General features: G+C 46.7%; 4 protein-coding genes across 7 annotated transcripts in view; 3 read left to right on the top strand and 1 right to left on the bottom strand.

The window, feature by feature from the left end:
- fchsd2 (FCH and double SH3 domains 2) overlaps positions 1–3,846 on the top strand; it is a 55,600-nt gene extending 51,754 nt beyond the window's left edge. For all 4 annotated transcript variants that reach the window (XM_030380674.1, XM_030380673.1, XM_030380672.1 and 1 more), the window contains 2 exons: positions 167–255; positions 640–3,846. In XM_030380674.1, the coding sequence (XP_030236534.1) occupies positions 167–255; positions 640–732 (182 nt within the window). In that variant the 3' untranslated portion in view covers positions 733–3,846. The remainder of the gene's footprint in view (positions 1–166; positions 256–639) is intronic.
- A 79-nt stretch (positions 3,847–3,925) lies between these two features.
- On the top strand, positions 3,926–6,755 carry LOC115561782 (NACHT and WD repeat domain-containing protein 2-like). Its single transcript, XM_030382016.1, has 6 exons — positions 3,926–4,328; positions 4,562–4,650; positions 4,906–5,013; positions 5,298–5,504; positions 5,958–6,096; positions 6,297–6,755. The coding sequence occupies exons 1-6, from the start codon at positions 4,256–4,258 to the stop codon at positions 6,464–6,466; spliced, it is 786 nt and encodes a 261-aa protein (XP_030237876.1). The 5' UTR covers positions 3,926–4,255; the 3' UTR covers positions 6,467–6,755.
- Positions 6,753–13,512, top strand: LOC115561187 (NACHT and WD repeat domain-containing protein 2-like; the record flags this gene model as incomplete). Its single annotated transcript, XM_030381015.1, has 4 exons — positions 6,753–7,118; positions 7,451–7,552; positions 8,015–8,858; positions 8,977–13,512. Coding segments are annotated over 4 exons (4,557 nt in total), but the record flags the coding sequence as incomplete, so codon positions are not given.
- Positions 13,513–13,807: 295 nt separating this feature from the next.
- The window catches only part of LOC115561267 (dapper homolog 3), a 12,149-nt gene continuing 5,956 nt past the window's right edge, over positions 13,808–20,000 (bottom strand). The window contains exons 2-4 of the mRNA XM_030381185.1: positions 16,940–17,072; positions 16,548–16,649; positions 13,808–16,400 (exon numbers count right to left, since the gene is read on the bottom strand). Of these exons, the coding sequence (XP_030237045.1) occupies positions 14,896–16,400; positions 16,548–16,649; positions 16,940–17,072 (1,740 nt within the window). The 3' untranslated portion in view covers positions 13,808–14,895. The remainder of the gene's footprint in view (positions 16,401–16,547; positions 16,650–16,939; positions 17,073–20,000) is intronic.

Here is a 20,000-nt window from a genome sequence, read left to right as displayed (position 1 = left end):
TACAGACACACAGATAATCATGTTCAATTTGTGTGGTCGTGGGTTCTTCATGGTGTTAACTGCCCGGTTTATATGCTTTGCTAATTTTGTTGGGTTTGAATCTATATCTATCTATCTATCCATCTCTATCTCTATCTCTCTATGTGTCGTGTCCTCGTCACTCCAGATCACAACTCTGGCAGGAGTCCCGTGTCTCCAGGCTTTCCTCAGCCTCTCCGCTTCACCCCTGACGGAGGGCCGGGCAAACTACGGCCTGTAAGTACCCAACACGCTCCTTACCCTGGTGGCCATACACTCAACCATCCACCCTGGACCCCACCCTTAGAGAGGCCTAGAAAAGAACATGTAAGAGAAGGACGCACAGTGAAGAGCTACAGAACTTAGTTTAGCTGGCTCTTCCAACCAAAGTGACATATTCACTTCATTAATTATTAATTAGGTGAATTAAGGAGCAGGTAGGGGTTAGGGCGCCTCCTGATCTAATTAGGCCTACAGGTGGATTGTCGATTGGGGCTATGATCCCAGCAAAAGGCTCTGGGACCATAACCAGCGTCCTATACTAGACTGTCCTGTTTCAGTGTATGTGTGTGTTACCCATGATCCGGCTGTTGATAGGCTCCTCCCTCTGCTCCCCCCCAGGTGCGTGCCGCCCCCCCTCCTCCAAAACAGCACCCCCGCAGAAAGCCGGAGAAAAGCAGCAAATCTGAGGAGGTGGAGATCACACTTGTGTGACTGACAAAACTGCCGGATGGATAGAAGGACAGATATACAGAAAGAGAGAGAGAGAGAGAGAGAGAGACACGTCCCCTAAAGGCTCTGGAACTAACCTGCCCTTATCCTCACAAAAAAAAACTGAAAAGGGGAACGAACCCACCTCACCGCCATGCTCCTCCTCATCCTGGCGATGAAGAGGAGGAGGGACAGGGGAATAAAGCCGGGTCGGAGGAAGGGGACCGCTGGCTCCGCCTCCCAAAGAGGGTGGAGGTCAACCCCACCATCTCCACCGCCCACCTCCTACTCGCCTTAAAGCCTGGTTTCATCCGGCAGCCATCTTGGAAGAAGGAGCTCTGCTGGAGATGGGCTAGGAGCAGGGGCCGAGGCGAGGAGCCTCGCCACTAAACGCTTACCGGGCACAGCAGCAAGGGGGACCCACTATGCCGACGTATTAAAGAGACACTGTATGTCAACGACCTGCCGGGCAAGGTTATCCTGCTGTCATCAATCAACCTTTATTTATTCAGAGTGGGGTGAACAAAACACCCAGTGAATAAATCAAGGTTGTCTTTCCGTGAAGAAATGAACATGGAGAAAAAAAAAAGAAAAGTGTTTTTAAATAATAACAATTGCAGACATGGCATGTTTGCACACCCAGAAGAAAAGCTGAGATCCAAGCTGGATCGTTATTTTGAGAGTTGGGGTCGGTTGCGATTGAGACGGTTGAGTTGGAGACAGAATGGTGTGAAATGCCAGCCCTATCCCCCAGCATCGCGTCATATTTAATGTATTAGTGCAGTACATAACTGTGGTCATAGGATCATCGCAGCGCAGCACTCCACATATTATAATAACGCAGTTGAACCTGTTTGATATGTAGTTACTGACTGTCGTCACATTTCAGAAGAATATACACGGGTGTTGTGAATGCAGCCGGGAGGAGGAGAGAGAGAGAAAGAGAGAGAGAGAGGGAACGAGGGAAGTAAATACATAAAGTGAGAGAGACAGGCAGGGGTGGCTGGTTCCACCCCTGGCGTCAGAGTCCTCTCTCCAGCCCTCCCTCCCCTGCTCTTCTCCCCCTCCTAAGTTGTCGCCTCGTACCCGTGTGCGGCGTGTTTCCTTGGTGTACGGCACGCCGTGTGAAGCAGTGGTAGACACACACGCACACACATTATTTACCCTCATTAACACAAGCACATGAACACACACAAACATGGCGGCCGTACCACCCCCCCCCTGCCTCCCAGTCTCTGCGTCTGTATCGCTAATATTTAGTCCTGGAAGACGTCCGCCGTGCAGGAGACGGGATGGAGGGGGGCGGGGCCAAGGGGTCACGGGACATGGGTCCGGGATAACGGGATTGACGGAATCCTCTTTGAAAGGGATTTGGAGGAGCGCTTGTGGAATGGGAGGGTTTTCGTTTCATTTGATTGGATGAGACAGAGTGGAGTCAGGGTCTCGTGTTTGATTCCCCCCCCCCCCCCCTAGCTCTTTGTATTGTTTATTATTTTCATTTCATGTCATTTTGTTGAGCAGACCTGCTTGGTGTTTATCTTTCGCCGACCTCTTTATGTTTCTGTTACAGAGTGGTGAGCCCTCAAGGTATTAAGTTGTGTATTCAGTTCAGTATCACCCCTCACCTTTGGTTGTTTTCATTGTTTTGTGGTTCAACTTTGCCCCAGGGCAGATGAGACGACGAACCAAAAAAGGGCAAGAATGAAAGATATGTACGGTTTTTTAAATGCTGTTTCAAAACTCTTTCACACACATTCAGCTAGAAGCAAATCGCCTGCAACCAGTCATAAAAATGGAGCTAGATAAAATCACATCTTTCCTTATCGGGAAAGATATAAATCAGATGTAATTCAGCTTATTTAAACTCCCTCCAAGCCTTTTCCCCCCTGCCTAAAAGGCAATGTAGCACTTTTTTTGAAAGGTAGCCATGTGTTGTTCCCTTTAAGAAAACGTATCCCCGACATAATTGAGCTAGGTGTGCTCTCCCTAGAGCACTATAGAACTGTTTAATTGATCTAAAGCGTAGTACTTCTAATCACTCCAATTGTGTGGACGATCCTCTTTGTATCAGTGTGACTGAAGTTTTTTATTTTGTATTATTTTATATTATTATTATTTTAATCTGCCATCTTTATAAGGGATGGCACGGCTAAGTTGAACTTTGTACATTTGTGTTTAACTTCAAATGAAACCATTCAGAATACAGTTGAAGTGTATCTTTATAAAGAGGCCGACAAACAGTGTACTTTGAGACAGGTATGAGCAGATGTGTGGGAGCACATGTGTATTGTACTTCTCATAGGAGAAGAGGAGAGGTGTGTTTGAATAACACGGTCTACTCTCAACATGTGCCCTGCTGCCGCCCTCTTTTTGTTGGCTAAGGAACAAGTTTTTCCCAAAAGTCCCAATATTGGAACAAAAAATGTAAGTGTTTCCTTCCTGTCTCTGGCGCGGGAACAAACGATTACGATTTCTTTGGGCAAGTAAACACGACATTGCTTCTGCTTTCTCAAATGAGTCCTCTATGACGTGTTGTGTAACAAAGAACATGCCGTGTTGTGTAGATAATTCAGGGCATTAGCAGAGCCTGTTGGGTTGACCCTTTTGTGTCTCGCTAAATTCCAAGAAGTAGCAAGATCTTTTTTCTTTTCTTTTTTCATGCGACGCAACTTCGACGGCAGCCTGGTGTTGATCTCTCTGAGATCTTATTGATAATATGTTGAAACTTGTTTTGAAGTTTATGGTTTACAGAAATGTCCCTCGTTCTGCAAACAACAATCAAACCGATCAAGCGAACCTCGACGTTCACCGCGCTCTCCCCGTTCAAACCGTTCCTATTTTTAAAAAGTAAACCTTTCGGGTTCAGTGTTTTTATTATTTGTTCTAGTTTCTTGTTTTGTTTGGTCATTCTTTTTGGATTAGGGGAAGTTGCACAGCTGCTATATAATAGATGCGGTGGAATGGCCTTCTATCTATTAATAGATTATTGCCATATTATCAATAACAAGAGAAGGTGCAAAATTGATTTCAAGATATTCATATTGGCTGTAAAAAAAAAACACAACAAAGTTTGTATTTATTGTGTACAAATGTTAATAAAAAATATGGGAAAAATTATCAGGTGTTTTTATGTGTGTGTGTGTGTGTGTGTGTGTGTGTGTGTGTGTGTGTGTGTGTGTGTGTGTGTGTGTGTGTGTGTGTGTGTGTGTGTGTGTAATCGGCAATCTTGAGTATACATGCATTTGTGTTTAGTACGTTCAGCCCTCCTCCTCTAGGATGGGCGTGATTGCCCTTCAAGGCACAGCAAGCCCATAGAACAGAACTTCCTCCCTACTCCAGGACACCAGCATGGGGCAGAGAGGCAAGCGGTCCATATCTCTAGTGTTCAACCTAGATTTAAAAGCTTTATGAGTGGTAACGTGTATTGTATCATGACTGTGGATGGCATGGATCCTCCACGCTGAAGCCTGTTTATTGTTTATTTTTTCCAATCAAAACCTTTGAGACCCCGTTCTGAAGAGGGGGAATGGAACATTCTTCGCTGGGATCACGGCCCTGCACCTCCCGTGTGAAGATCTACCTGATCTCCAACCCAGAAGGTAGGCCGGTGACCGCAGGTGTCTGTTATCTAGCTGCTCTAGTCTCGCTTAATAAAACACCACTCGAAAAACATCATTACATCATTTTGTGTTGTGTTACTTTTGTATTGCCTCTCCGTCTTTGTCCTTTGTCCAAAGTCTTGGGACCCCAGGTCTTGGGTGAAGTGAGTTCCATTGAGGTGGTATTGTTTGTTTACGGCTGCACGTGTGTATGTGTGTGTGTGTAAACACAGATTCGGTGGTGGAGCGCAGGGCATTGAGGGAGACTGTGTTCCCCAGACTACGAGAGCACTGCAGGAACACGCATGGACTAGATCTCATGGTAAGGCTGCCTATATATAATAACTTTATATGTGCCTCATTGGCTAATAATAAAATGTGGGGTAGGCATATTAATATGTGGTGTAGGTGTGTGCATGCGTGTGTGTGTGCGCACATGCCCGTGTGTATGATTGTGTATTCCTGCATGTGGGCTTCTGCCTGCATCTGAGCGGATCTCCTGCCTGTCCTCTGAAGTATGAACACACTCTGACGGGTATTCCTGTGTAGCGTTATCTGTGTGCATGCGTTCCTGCAGGTGATTGACCCGTGTGAGTCCAGTGATCCAAGGAGATGGCCAGACCAGAGGACCAGGCAGCAGCTGATATACGAATGTCAAAACAACTCCAATGGCCCCTACTTACTGGTTGGTTACCACACAAGAATGATTTACAAAATAAGTGTTCCAGACCAAAATGTCATCAGCATCGTGTGGTACAGGAGCCATGTAACGGATCAAATGTTATGAATTGAGAATCCGATGTTAAAATATGACACATTAGTTTTAAATGCATGGAATGAATTTGACCAACAAGAACTTTAAATTTAAATCAAGACCAACAAGCCTTCTGTGATGTTGAGATTCATTCAGTGTTTTACTGCCTCACCCATTGCCTTTGTTCCTTCTGTATCCACATGGGGGCCCTGCAGACACTGGTGGGACATCAGTACGGCAGGGCCGGCCTGCCTTCTCAGGTGGAGGTGACAGAGTACCAATTGTTGCTCCAGGTGTGCCAGCATGCAGGAATCACGACCAGTGCCCTGGAGGAGGCTTACCTGAGGGACGAGAACTCCATCCTGCCCTCCTATTGTTTGCGGACGCGGGCCTGTCGAAGCGAAGGCCATGTGGAGAGCAACGTGAGCGTGACTCAGTCGATTGATGGGATGATAGAATAGGCTGTTTTTGGTTAATGCAAAACAATGCAGTACGGAGTGCCAGCGTACAGTTACAGGTTTTCTTTTCTTATTAATATTTCCCGAACATACTTTACGACGCCTACCCTTATGCCCACCTCTTTCCTTTCTCCTTTCAATCCCTCTCGCATGGGGTGTAATGTAACCAATAAATTGAGTTACGAATGGGCTTTGTGTTTGATTTGTTTTTTTCCGGGTGGGTGTTAGGGTTTTGGGGAAGGTAACGCTACTTACCATTTAGAAATAAATGGATTAAAACTAGAATAGATTGTGATATGACATTGGATGAAAGCATTGTATCACATATTTGCATTTGTGGGATGAATCCTCCCCATTGCTAGAGCATCGGTGGTCCTCATCAAAACAACACAGAGCCCATTGTGTCCTTCCTCATAGGGAGAGGTAGGGGAGGAAGACCAGAGTAAGAGGAGGGATAAAGGAGAGGAGGCGCTGAAAGTATTTCAGACTGCACTGGGTCTTTGTGTCCGTGACGGCCTAATGACGCAAGAGAGAGCCCACGACTATCTAAGATCAGGTAAGGCCATTGTGTGTGTGTTTGTGTGCGTGCGTGTGTGTGTGTGTGTGTGTGTGTGTGTGTGTGTGTGTGTGTGTGTGTGTGTGTGTGTGTGTGTGTGTGTGTGTGTGTGTGTGTGTGTGTGTGTGTGTGTGTGTGCGTGTGGGTGTGCGTGCATCTAGTTCTACTATCCTGACATGGGCCATTGGGTTCCTCTACAGAGCTCGATGCAGACCTACGACTGGCTCTGCGGGAGGGCTCCGGTGATGACATCATGAGTCGCTGCCTGGTCTATGTTCACAGAGTCCGCAATGCATGCAGCCAGAAGAGTGGAAAGAAGCAGAGTCATCCAGACCAAGACCCACTACTCACTCCACATTTACTGGTATAACAACCAGGGTTTTATAGCCTATATAAACTACCATCAATCCATCTTTGTCCACTTAAGAGCAGATAGTACACTCCACAGCCACAGTGAGGCACTGTTCAACCACACTCTCGCCCACCTTTCGATTACAATGAATGACAAGCGTATGTAGTAGTTAGTTAGTTATCCTCTATTTTCTTAATTCAGAGCTGACATGAAGTGTGATAAAGCTTAACCTGTATGTGGATATATCCTGTGATTTGTTTGATTTATAATACCATAATAGCATAACATGACTCCTCTCCTGTGATTACCTTCTCTCCTCTATTTTCCATCGATTTTGTTTTTTGTATACACACAGCCGTCTGGTGACCACTTCCTGTCGCAGCTCTGTGATGACTTCCTGCCGAGCCTGATCACTTCCTCTAAGCTCCAGGTGTACACCACAACCACGGAATGCAACAGTCATCACGGTTTCACCACGGCCAGGCGGCGAGCCTACACAGAGTCTCTGTGTCTCCAGGTGTACTCGGACCTGGTGGACCTGGTCGACCGCCGTAACCCCTTACCTGTCCGTCACCTTAACGACGCGTTGGCCCTGGAGATGGCCGCCCAGCAGGAACTGTCTGGTGTCTTCTCACGTCTTTATGACGTCACTCGCCCAGAGGCGGAAGAGGTCAGAAAATAACCTCAATCTTAAAGGGGCCATATTATGCCACCAAGTGTGAATGTGATTATAAGCCGTTTTAAAATCTGCCTTTTCTTGTGTTTAGGAACATCAAAGGTGGCAGTGTCCACCTAGATGTATGATTGATAGTTGAGCAACATTTGCTACAGTCAACTGGGTAGGCTGATATAGTGATCTATCCAGGATACATCTAGGGGGACACTCGTGATGTCACTAAAACACAGAAAACCGCAGATTTTGAAAACGGCTTGTGATGGATAATCAGACTTTCACCTGGTGGCATAACATGCCCCCTTTAAGATGACATTTGTTGTTTGCAGATAAAAACCTACTTGGTGGAGAGGGCTAAACAGCGCCCGCTAGTGGTGGGAGGCGGGCCGTGCACTGGGAAAACAGTCCTGCTTGCACACTGCTGCCAGCAGGTAAAGTGTTAAAAAGGTTGATGTTGTCAGATACAGCATATTATCATTTGCCAGATTCATAATACAATCTTCTTTTTATCTTTATTTGTGTTATTTATTTGTAAAAATATGTCTGTCTCTTCACCAAGGGAACTTGGTATTTCTTGAGTATTTTCTGGAGGGGATATCGATTATATCAGCATCATATATTAAATGATCTGCTGTAACAGACACACAGCCATCCGACTCACTCACTGAAGACTGAATTATTTCACAACTTATTTCACAACTTTCACTACTGCTCTACAAATATACACTTGTTTATAAATAAAAACTGCTTCATAGAAGTTCAGAAAAGGCCAGTTCAAACCTTCCACACCTGGGATATTGGTGCCTATTTCTAGGGATCTAGGGATAAGTTATGTTTTCTTTCCCTTATACAAAGTCAAATTCTGTTTCTGTTTTCTGATTCTCCCTCTACAGGTGAAATCATGGCTAGCTGATCAAGACCCAGTAATCATTCCTTACTTTGCTAACATAACAATTAACCCGTCCCCGAAGCACATCCTCTCCCTACTCTGCTATCAAATAGTGTGCTGCTACAGACAACCACATGACGTCTCATCTGACCCCGACATCTCCAAAGGCCTGCCTTCTAACCTGGATTCAAACCATGAACCTTGTAGTGCAGAGAACCACCATTCCAACCCTAATTTACGCTCTAGAACTGATCCCAAGCCCAAAGACCCTAATCCTCCAGAACCCAGACCCAAACAAAGTATCCCCAGCCAATATTTTGAACCTGATCTCTCTCAATCTTGGCTCAAAGATCACCTCTCCTCACTCCTCTCCAGTTTTCCTACTCCCAATCGGCCTGTTGTACTAATCCTGGACGGCCTGGATCAAATAAACGACGTGGATATCCAACACATGGTCCAATGCCTTCCTTCCCCTCTCCCCGATAGCGTCAAGCTCATCCTGTCAGTGTCCAACCGTCGCACGCAGGCCTTACAAGCCATCCAACTACACTATCCAGAATGCACTTCTTCACCTCTACCTGTTTCGCACAGCATTGTGCCTACCAAGGACAAGGAGAGGAAGGGTTTACTGATGGAAACGGGTCAGACACAGAGCAAAGGCTATAGCTTTGTAGAGTTGAAGTCGATGGAGAGTGGACAGTGTATCAGAATGGTTGCCTCCCTGCTCAGCCTTTCTGGAAGGAGAGTTACCTCTGGGCAGCAGACTCTGGTTAACAAGGCTCTGGGCTCTTGTTCCCAGATTTTCTACGCTCGCCTCCTGCACTCCCAAACTTTGCACTGGACCTCAGGTATAATGTATATATTATGTACAATCCCTTATAGTTAGGTTAAACCTTAACCACAACTGAGGAAACCTTAGTCAATTGTTCTTGTTCAACTGTTCTCTTCTTCTTTCACCTTCAACAGATTCGGAAGTGATGGAATCCTCGCTCCCTAATGGCGTCCATGCATCTATTTCTGCACTGCTGGACGTCCTCGAGCAGAAACATGGTTCGACTCTGGTGCGTCGCTGCCTGTCCTACCTCACCCTCTCCAGGACTGGGCTCACGGAGGCCGAGCTCACTGACCTGTTGTCCAGTGACGACGAGGTGTTGATGACGCAGTACACGCTGAGAGGTCAAGCGCGCTCATGCAGGTTGAGGGTACCTCACGTGGATGTGGAGAGACTCCTGCTGGACCTGAGGATGTTCCTCAGAAGGAGGACTGTGGCTGCTGGGGCACCCCTGTTGTTTTGGGTGTGCAGGCATTTCGGCCTGGTGGTGACTAAGAAGTATCTAGGTTGTCACGAGTTGAGGGAGCAGCTTCATTCATTGATGGCAGACTATTTCAATGGCCGATGGGCGTTTGGAAATGCAAAACCACTCATTATTACGAGGAAGTCAGAGCCATCAGGAACAACAGAGTTGGGGTCAAGCAAAACTAATACGGCTTCTGAAACGGCCGAAATGGCCGTGTGCATAGACAGGCAGCAACCATGTCAGCCCTTTGTCTTCAGGTCTTCCGACGCTTTGTCCTCTGCTTGCAAAGAGGGAAGTCTAGTGAACCTGAGGAGGATCATAGAGCTGCCCCACCACCTGCAAGAAAGCAAAAGGTGGGAAGAGTTGGAGCGTAAGTTATTACTGTCTCTTGGCTTTCAGCAGGCCATGGTTCTAGCAGGTCTTTTGGGGGATCTGGTAGACATGTTGATGGGAGAGAAAAGGTCACAAGTGGTTACTTTGCCCAGGGAACGAGCCCTCTTAGCCAGCATGCTGAAATCAACCGCATGCATCCTTCAAAGCTCTCCCGAGGAGCTCCCAATGTTGATGGAGTGCAGACTTCTTCCTTTTGTCGGAATCTACCAAGAACTTGAAGTCTACATTCAGGAGATTGAACAGGAGAGGAGAAGAAGAGGAAGCGGCATAAGTGTTGTTCTTTGCCCTGCTTCTTCCATACTTCCCTCAATTCAGTGTTCCTTGAGTGAGGGGATACAAGGGCAAGGCTGTATCAAAGAAGTCGCTTTGACAGCCTGCAATGTTGTAGTTGGGGTCATGGAAAGTGGTATTGCTTGGATGTGGAGAAGCCCATGGAGGGAGGTAGAGGAACTGTCCTTGAGCAACAAACAACTCAAAGTGGAGTTTTCTCGAGTGATGAGCACTGGTAGAAGAATTTTGCTTTCCACATACTGCAACATGCTTTTATTATTGGCTGTCACCAGTCCAGAGATGTTTGTAGAAGTTGAGGGCCCACTGGAAACTGAGGAGTTCCAGGGTGAGACAAATCAGCACATGGTCGAGGGATGTGTGGAGACGGAGGAGCATCTGTGTGTGTGGTGGAAGGACAAACGTTTTGTGAGTGTGTTTCGTGGCGCGAAGGGCAAACCTCAGAATTTTCAGTGTCAGAACCCTGTGACCTGTTTGGTTTGTTCCGATGATGGTCGTTTCATGTATTGTGGGCAGGAGACAGGGGCAGTGGCTTTATTTGACATTTACAACACCAATCCCGTTTGTGAATGTTCAAACCCAAATCAGAATGCTATTCTGTCAATAATCCTCTGTGAAGAACAGTGTGATATGGCGTGTGTTGACATTACCGGAAATATAATGCTTTGGAATGTGGATGGAAGCCCAACCCAACCTGCTTTTCAACTTGAGTGTTTTAGTGATAAAGGTGGGAACAGCGTTCTCAATATGGATTACTCGTATGAACTAGCCACCTTATTGGTTTGCAAAGCTCAACAGATTACACTGTGGAACACATGTGAATGGGTAATGTTGGGCCAGTTTATGACTCCACAGGGAAAGGCTTTCCTCCATGCATTGCTAGCCCAGGAAGGTCATCTCTTTCTGGCTTTGCTACAATCCTGTTCCCTTGTCCTGGTGTGGAACATAAGCAGTGGGGAATGTGTTCTTTCCCTTGACACATGCAGCAGCACGTCTGTTCCTAGACTTCTCAAAACAGCCTCAGGTTTTATTACTATCACTCCTCATGGTTGTCTCTCAATGTGGGAAGTTATAAATGCAGCTGGTATGTCCCCAAAGATGTCACATGGGGTTAGCCAGGTGGTGGCCGACGAGGTTGGGGAGAAGTTTTACACAGCAGACGGCTCTATAGCAGTATGGGGTTGGAGCTTGCGGACAGGAGATCCGGAAGTGAACTTCATTCATGATGGGCCTGTGGAAAAACTCATGCTCTCTCCAGACAACAGCCATCTTGTGTCAGTTTCAGGTGGAGATATCTACGTTTGGCATCTGGACACGCGTCAGAACATCTTCCGTATCAGAGGCAGCAGTGCAACTGACATTCTCATCACCCCAAACAGTAAATTTGCGGTGAGTCTCTGCGAGAGAGGCCTATCGCCAGTTTGGAACCTGCAAAACGGTGGTGTTGTGTGCCACATACAACTTTACCTAGACGCAGCCAAGGTGTCACCTGAGAGCACCTTCCTGATTGGCCTTCACCAAGGAGACCTGCTGGCCACAAACCTTTGGTCTGGCACTGTCAGCAGGCGCTTCTCCCATGCAGCGCACTCTGAGCATGTTGTGGCGTTCCACATGCTTCCACAACAGCCAGACTTTGTGCTGGTGATGGGTTCCAGTGGAGTCGTGTATACCTGGAAGGTACCTGAGGACACAATGTTGCAGCAGTTTCAACTCCCTCGCTCATTCAGCATTCAGCCACATGTCATCCAGACATCCTCCGCTGGAAGCTTCATGCTCCTTTCCACAAACAACGACGGCATGGCGTACTTGGACCTCTCCACACACCAAACCTGCTCTGTGAAGGTTGAAGGTACTGCTTTTGCAGTGTGTCTGGACAAAGCAGGGCGCTACGCTGTATGCCTATCCCAGCCCTCTGCCCTGACCGCACAGTGTTCCTGTGATGTGCATCCAGAGTCCGTGCTGACGGTAATACGACTTGCCGATGGGGGGAAAGTGGGGATGTTGCGTATGTGCAAGACGCCATTGACCGTGGCTGTGTGTGAGCAGCTGTATGTATATGTGGGGTTTCATGATGGCTCTGTGGCTGTGTATTCCATCTTGGATCTCATAAATAAACAGGAATGTTCTGTTAGGGGCAGGGACAATTTGATTGGCTTGAAAAAACATTGCTTCTGCGGCACAGTCCTTATGAGATTGTCACCTTTAGCATTCCCTAATATTACATGGCCATAAAGACCTATCCCCCCTGAACAAAATGAAAAGATGAAATAATGTATTGATCTTACACTGTTTTTGTGTTTGATTTAAACCCCTCGAAAACGATCTAAATGTCATTTCTTTCTTATGGGACTTTGTGTACTCTTGTTCATGACTTCTTCTTTGTAATGGCTAACTGCTACTTTAGCTCATCTATCTATCTATGAACAAATGCAATTTTTTTGGTTTTAATTTTATCACAGAAAATAAAACACTGTAAGATTGTGTATCTGTACTCACATAAATAACAGTAATATATGTACAATTATTCACACACACACACACACACACACACAATATTTGAAATATAATATATATTATATTACATATATTATATATATAATATAATATTAAGGCAATATTGAGCTTAAGAGTCGCTCCAGGGTAAAAAAAAAAGAATGTTTAAACAATGTAATGATATATAATTTTACCCATTATAGACATTATACTCACACAATGACTTTATGTTTGAAAAACAACCGCACCACCAAGACACAGTCAGATTTTATATATATTTTTTGTTATATCTGCCAGCGAATCACATGCATATTGGGGAGTTTAGCTTTAGTTAAATTTAAAACAAAGTGTTGTAGCCTCTTACACAAATTCATAAAAACTCTCATATAGTTTTGTTTTTGTCAACTTTAGTAAACTTAAGACCTCATTAATTAAATTTATCCGGCCACAGTTCTATATTCAGCAGTGGTCAGCTTGTTAAACTGTGAGGGATACATGGTGGCTTATAGTCACGCTGGCTGAAAGCAGTGGCGTCACTAGGCTGTTTTTGTCGGGTCTTATGCCCCGGATATTATTTAATTAGCCCCGGATAAAAAGTTTGGGTACATTTTTTTATAATAAAAAAATATATATATAAATATTTATTGGTATATTTACTGGTAACTATGGAATGCGTTAATTCAATTCAGTCTAGAAGTAATGAAATTATGGTCTGTCTCACTTGTATTTATTCTACTCAGAAATAACTTGAATGGAACTTTAGATGTTTGGGGATAAGCAGCACAGCAGCCAGGTAGCTATTTAAAGCTATAATAATGGCATATTTTCGTTTATTTAGGTTAAGCATTATGAAAAATTGTGCATGCACAATAAAGCATACATTTTTTTTTTTGCCATTTTCATTTTCCCGTTGGGCTTAGCCCCGGATGTTCATGAAACCTAGAAATGCCCCTGGCTGAAAGCAACAATTCATTATCATTGTAAATTTGTTCGGTTTTCTTTAAAATAAAGCATTATTATATAACCCTTATTTTATTATCTAACCCTTATTTAACACTTATTTTCTCTACTTAGGGACGCTTGTAAACGTATTTATTTTCTCCACTTACGGCTGCTACTGGGTGTACTTATTTATTGCGCCCACTTGGAGGCGCTACTACGCCTTCTACAGAACAGGCCCCATGGCCTTGCGGCTGTAGCTCTCACAGGCCATACAGGGGCACAAGATGCATGTGATGCATATTTAACAGGTTCAATCATTTTCATTTTGGTTGGGAGACTGCAGGGCATATATACAATAAGCATGATCAATAGACATGTAAAAACATTTTTACAGCAAAAGGTCTTTATTTTTAATAATCTTTTTACAAACTACATTCATTCAAATGAAGGCAACCAGAGGGCAATAAGAGTGTGTATGTTCAGCTGTTTCTATGTAAGTTTGTTTCAGTGAGTATATACATGCTTAGCATTTAGCAGCTAGTCGGTCAAAATCAGCTATACCTTACTTTCTGCAAGCATTGGAAATGTAAAGAAATAGCATAGCACAACCCTGTATAATGCATCTTACAGATAATCACAACAGATGTTGTACGGTTAAGCTTTGGGGCATATTTTGACCGACAAGGACCTGAAGAATACTGATAGGGTCAGTTCATTTGAGCTCATTGATTTACCTGGTTTTAAGGACAATCAGCAGAGGAAGAATCAGCTGGAGGATTTACCTCGAGGTATCTTTTGGTGCTCCCGGAATGAGGGAGACCGCATAGCGTTATAAACAAGCGTGGCAGTGTGTCAGATAGCTGGAAGCTGGGGGATGCATTCGGCCAGAGTATACTGAGAGTGGGTTTACAGCAAGTCCAGCATTATGTGCATGAAAAGGCATCCGTCATTGAGAAAATAAGCAGAGGTAGGTCGGGAAGGAAATCTGGAATTGTTAATTGCAGGTCACAAGAGTGAGCAAGGGAAGTCTCTGCAATAGCTTCTAGGATATTGGGAGGAAGAAAAGAAACATACACAGAAAAATCTGCTACGGTTTCAAAATGGTTAGGGGAGCGCAGCTTAGACCTCTAACTTCAAAGTGAGGTCAGAACCCAAACCTCATAATCATAACCTCATAAGGAGGTCTTAAGCCTAACCTCATAGGGAGGTCAGAACCCAAACCTCATAGGGAGCTCATAACCCTAATTCCAAAGGGACTCCATAATCATAACCTTATAAGGGGATCAGAACCCGAGCCTCATTAGGAGGTCATAGTCCTAACCTCAAAAGGAGGTCATGACCCTAACCTCATAGGGAGGTCATAACCCCGATCTCATGGGGAGCTCATAGCCCTAACCCAATGAGGGCGTCATAATCCTAAATTCATAGGGAGGTCCAAACTCCTAACTTCATAGTGGTCCTACCTCTAACCTCATACCGTGGTCATGACTTTGAGCGAACCCGAGCGAAATCTCAGGATTTTCTTCTTGAGCGCGTGGGAGGCTTTGATCTTGACGAAGGCCTTTGGTTGGGCGGAGGTGGAGGCGGTGTCGGCCGAGGCCTGGGGAGAAGATGAGGAAGAGGAGGAGGACGGAGCCAGACGTGGAGGTAGCTGCTGGGGCCACACCAGTCCGCCCTCGTCTGAGTCGCTGGACAGGGAGCTGGAGGCGCGGGAGTACACCTCGCTCATGCTGGACTCGGATTCTCCAGGGGCCGCCCTGGCGGCGGAACCCCCCTCTCCCCGACAAATAGGGGCTCTCTCTGGGCAGTCTGGGGGCTGAGGCAGGGCACTGTGGCTGCGCTGGTGCTGGTGGTGATGATGCTGAGCGCGAGGTTGAGGCTGGGCTGCTGGAGGGGCCTGGCGGGCCCTTCGAGTCGGCCGCCGATGCCCCGGTCCGGCCTTGGTCTGGGTCTCCCCCTCGTCCTGGCTGAGCTCCAGGTTGGAGCACCAGCGGCGGCCGGTCCCGGCGGTCCCCGGGCCGCTGCCCTGGGCCTGCTGGAGGGCAGGATCCTTCCGGCCCTGAGGCCTCTCTGTGGTGCTGTACCGGCGCTCCGGTGGCCCCTGCTGGCCCAGAAGGCTGTTCTCGGACAGGGACCTGCTGGCCTTAGTGCTGCCCTTCCTCGAGGCCTGTCCATCATTGTCGTGGCTCTTCTTAGATCCTCTGGGCTTGGCGGGTTGGCGAGGCCGGTCAGGGGATGTGATAAGCAGGCCGGACTTGAGCTGACCCGGGGCATAGTGACTGGGTGAATGCAGAGGGGCGTGGCAGCCCTGTCCAGGAATGTACTGAGCACACACCAACTCCTGGCTGTAATGAGACGGGGAGCGGGGGGACGGGGAGTGCGAAGGGGAGTCGGGCCGATAACAAAGATCCAGCGTCCCAGCGCCACAGCTGGGGCGGAGGGTGGGCAGCTGAGGTGGGGGAAGCCCTCCGGCCAGGGAGAGGGGCCTGGGGCGGGGGTAGGGCAATGCCAGATAGCAGTCCTCCTCTAAAGAGGGGGCCTCCCCCGGCAGCAGGTCACCACCCCAGGCCTGGCTCTCAGGGTTCGGGGAGAGGTCAGCGCGGGGGTCAAGTAGGCGGCGCTCGGGAGTGTGAGAAGGGGTCCTTCTGTGCTGGCCGTACAGGAGGTCAGGGTTGAGGGTGGTGCGGGGCTGGCAGGGCCGCGGCGGGGACAGCGTGTGCTGCTGGATGAGACCCAGGATGTAGCCCTCGACCCGCAGGGCCCGCCGGTAGTCCTCCTCGCTGACCCGGCGCTCCTCCTCCGGGGAGGGCTGCTGCCCCGCGGCCTGGCGGGACTCCCACTGCCAGGGCTCCTCGGACGAGCCCTCCTCGGCGATGCCCTCCAGGGGGGGGTAGGGCGCGGAGAACGAGCGGGGCAGGGAGGTGCGTGCCGCCGGTGAGTCCTGGCCGTCGTCCGCGCTCAGCATGAGAGCGTCTCCTGACGAAGGCAAGGAAGTTAAGTCACCTCAAAGAGTCGTTGGATCGTGGTGGTTTCTTTCCATGAAATTGAGAATTCAAATCATTTTCACTTTACCGCCATACATTTTAATTTGTAGCGGAAACATAGTTCTGTCTTTTGCCTCACCCAGAGATTTGGGCCTTTCACTGCTGTAGGCCCAGGTAGAGCCAGGGTCTGTGGGCTCAAACGTTTCCTTTGGAGAGTGACCCTCGCTGGATTCATAGAAACCTGGGATCAAATAGGAGAAGAGGAGAATAGGAGGATGTGAGAGGGAGAAGGAAAACATCAAGGGAGAAAATAATTGACAGATATCACTCCGAACACCAATGAATTTTCTAAATACACTCAAAATAAATTCTTGCAATAATTAAATAGTCCATATGGCGAAAAACCTTAAACTATAATGGAAAGTGATTGAAAGGTAACCAAACAATGACACAAACAATGAATAAACAAGTGAGACAGAGATCACATTGAGCACATCCAAATCCAAGACCGTCCCGCAGCATCAGGACTACCTGAACTGGGCCGGCTGTCCCCTGCATCCCCCAGGGCTGCTTCGTAGCTCTCATTGTTTGGATCGATCCTCAGCTCTCCCACCTGCTTCTCCAACGCCTGCATCAACCCCCATGGGGAATTCTGGAGGGCACTCTGAAAAACACAGACAAACATTATTTGAACATATTTTTTTGATTGCTATGAGAATATATTTCTAGAGAGGGAAAGACTAAAATCTGTGAGCATGGTGGTGTGAAACTTGGCTAGTAAAAATGACTGATGAAGGAGGGACAGCTGTGAGGCTTTCCCTTCCCAGATGTCCCAGATGTCCCAGATGTCCTAGATGCAGATCTGCTCATTGATATCTCATTAGCTCTACAAACACGGGTCTGATTGAGTAGCTTGAATTTAAAACGGCAGAATTAAAATCCTCCCAATGATCTTCAATCATTAGGGATACTTAAAAAATGGATACATCCATGTAAACGTAGAATAGACACACAGACAGACACATACACTCATTCTCGCACACCCGAAACATTCATAAATGGATAACACACACACTACAGGAGAAGTGGGTTGACCAGGCCGCACTGTGAAGAAGAAACCGCACCCACTTTCTATTGGCTGTCTGGAAGCTTCCACAGAGCCAACAGAAGGAGGGTGTGTTGCTGTCACAGGGTGTGATGAAGCGCATCTGCAGTAGGAGCTTCCTCTGGTGAGGACAGAAGTCAGGGCTCAGCATGAATGATTCACTGTTACAGAAGGAGGACTACGATGGCCATGGTGCTACAGTATGTATGGAGCTTTTGGGCGTAAGGTACACCTATGAGATGCACGTGCACTCTTCATGCATGCTTGCTTATACATTCATCAGATGAATCAAAAAAAGAGGCTCAGCAACATTAAAACACAAAAGCAGAGAGAAGCAAACCACGAAGAACACACACACAATGTATGGTTGGTTATAGACCAATCACGGGTTTATAGATATATATATATAGATATATGTATACTGTATATGTGTATAGACGTATATATCTATATATATATATATCTATAGATATATAAACCACTGGGGCGATGGAAATAAGAGATGCTAGTTCAGGCGTACACTTTCCTCCTGTCTCTTGTCGAGGTCATGTGACAAAAACACTTTCATCAGCAGATTCTTACATTGAGTCTTGCACGGGTTAGCACACATGCATGAATAAAAACAATCACACACACACACACACACACACACACACACACACACACACACACACACACACACACACACACACACACACACACACACACACACACACACACACACACACACACATTTACTCTAATACGAACGTATGCTAATGGCCACACGTTCACACTCCTTCATTTGCGGGTTTGTGAGGCTGTCAACAGCGGAGTCTCATTAGGGGACTTCTTGTTAACAGCCAGAGCAGCTTTTCCTCCTAACCAACAGACTTCTCCTACATTACCGACCCCGTGTGATGGAAAACCTGCCAGAGGACTGGGCCAATCAGGTCTGCTGCACCCTGCAGCTGTATGTGTGTGTGTGTGTGTGTGTGTGTGTGTGTGTGTGTGTGTGTGTGTGTGTGTGTGTGTGTGTGTGTGTGTGTGTGTGTGTGTGTGTGTGTGTGTGTGTGTGTGTGTGTGTGTGTTTGTGTGTGTGTGTGTGTGTGTGTGTGTTCTTTACACAATTGATTATGCCAGCGTGTATGTACGTAGACATTAAGCCAATAGAGGCTTCAGCAGTAGGAGAAATGATAGGCTACCTTAGATGTAGTGGCTGTATTATTAGTCGAGTGCGTTTGTAAGCCTACACCAAGCAGCAGCCATGACAACATTTTTGCAAAAAGCAAAAAGCTGATGGAAAATCATAAAAGGCCTAGAGTTGGCTCCCAGTGGTTGGAGGCAAAAAGGCCGGTCACATTTTTAGGTCATTTGTAAAACTGTGTTTTATTTCTCGTATTGTGAGGTGAATATTTGTAAATAAATAAATGTCAGTTAGTAGGCAGGAAACACTTACATTTTATGCAGCTGTTTGACGCAGAGTAGCATAGCTGGGCTTGCTGGGTGATATGATCGGGAGACGTTTTGGGACTGTCGAGAGTAAGAATCTTATAAACAAAGATAGAGGCACGGGCTGCCAGGAAGTTTTAACTTTTGGAATATATTAGTTATGTGAAAACACTATCGCTTTAACAGATATAACTAGGATATTTTAAGCATTTATTTTAAGGACAATTGAATGGGTTAGTATTTGCTTTATGATAGCCGCTTCATGGCTGGAAAACCTTTTTAAAGTAATTTAAAGTGTGTTCCAGCACATAAAGATGTGCTAGGCTACTGTAACTACTCTATAAGTACTCCCCTTCTGGTTTGGGCGGCCATTCAATTCCCGCCCTAAATTGGCCAAAAATGGAAAGCTTGCGCTGCTTGCCTCAATCTAACGCTATGGCAGCGCCCATAAAGTGAGATCTAAGGCCTCATTACAACAGATGACGTCACGGCACAGACATCATCTTTTTTCCAGTCTATTGCCTTTACTAGTAAACAAAGTTTTTGTAAACAGCTTCTGAGGCAGTTGGGGATCATCCTCAACAACAGATGAGTTCAGGCTATATTTGCTGAATCTTTTAAGATTGTACATATAATATTATATACTTGGGATTATATGCTGTTCTGGGAGATGAGGCACAGGTAGACTGGGTCCAAACACATAACATTCGCCCTCTCTACCACAGTGTTAATGTTGTTCCTTGAGCGAGACCCCCCCTTCTTTCACAGGAGGGGCGGACCCCCCCCCCCCTCCCCCCAATGGACAGACTGTAAACATTGTGCATAGGTCTCACAGTGCCATTTACATAATGATAATACACACCCTCCCTCAACTCGCGCATTCAAATCAGTGGAAACAAAACAAAAACCTGTGGAAACCCAAAAGGAGGACGTGCTTGGGGGACCGGGCACATTGAGCACCACGTCGGTCGCTGTAGTTCGAGGCCCTCTTCCTTTGTCTGCTGGACTGCCCTCCGCCCAGGGGCGCCGCAGAAGAAGACACGATAGAGCAGGGCT

Source organism: Gadus morhua, chromosome 16, assembly GCF_902167405.1.
Source record: "Gadus morhua chromosome 16, gadMor3.0, whole genome shotgun sequence".
Classification (NCBI taxonomy): Eukaryota; Metazoa; Chordata; class Actinopteri; order Gadiformes; family Gadidae; genus Gadus; species Gadus morhua.
The sequence above is the reverse complement of the archived record's forward strand: the minus strand, read 5'-3'. Positions and strand labels throughout refer to the sequence as shown.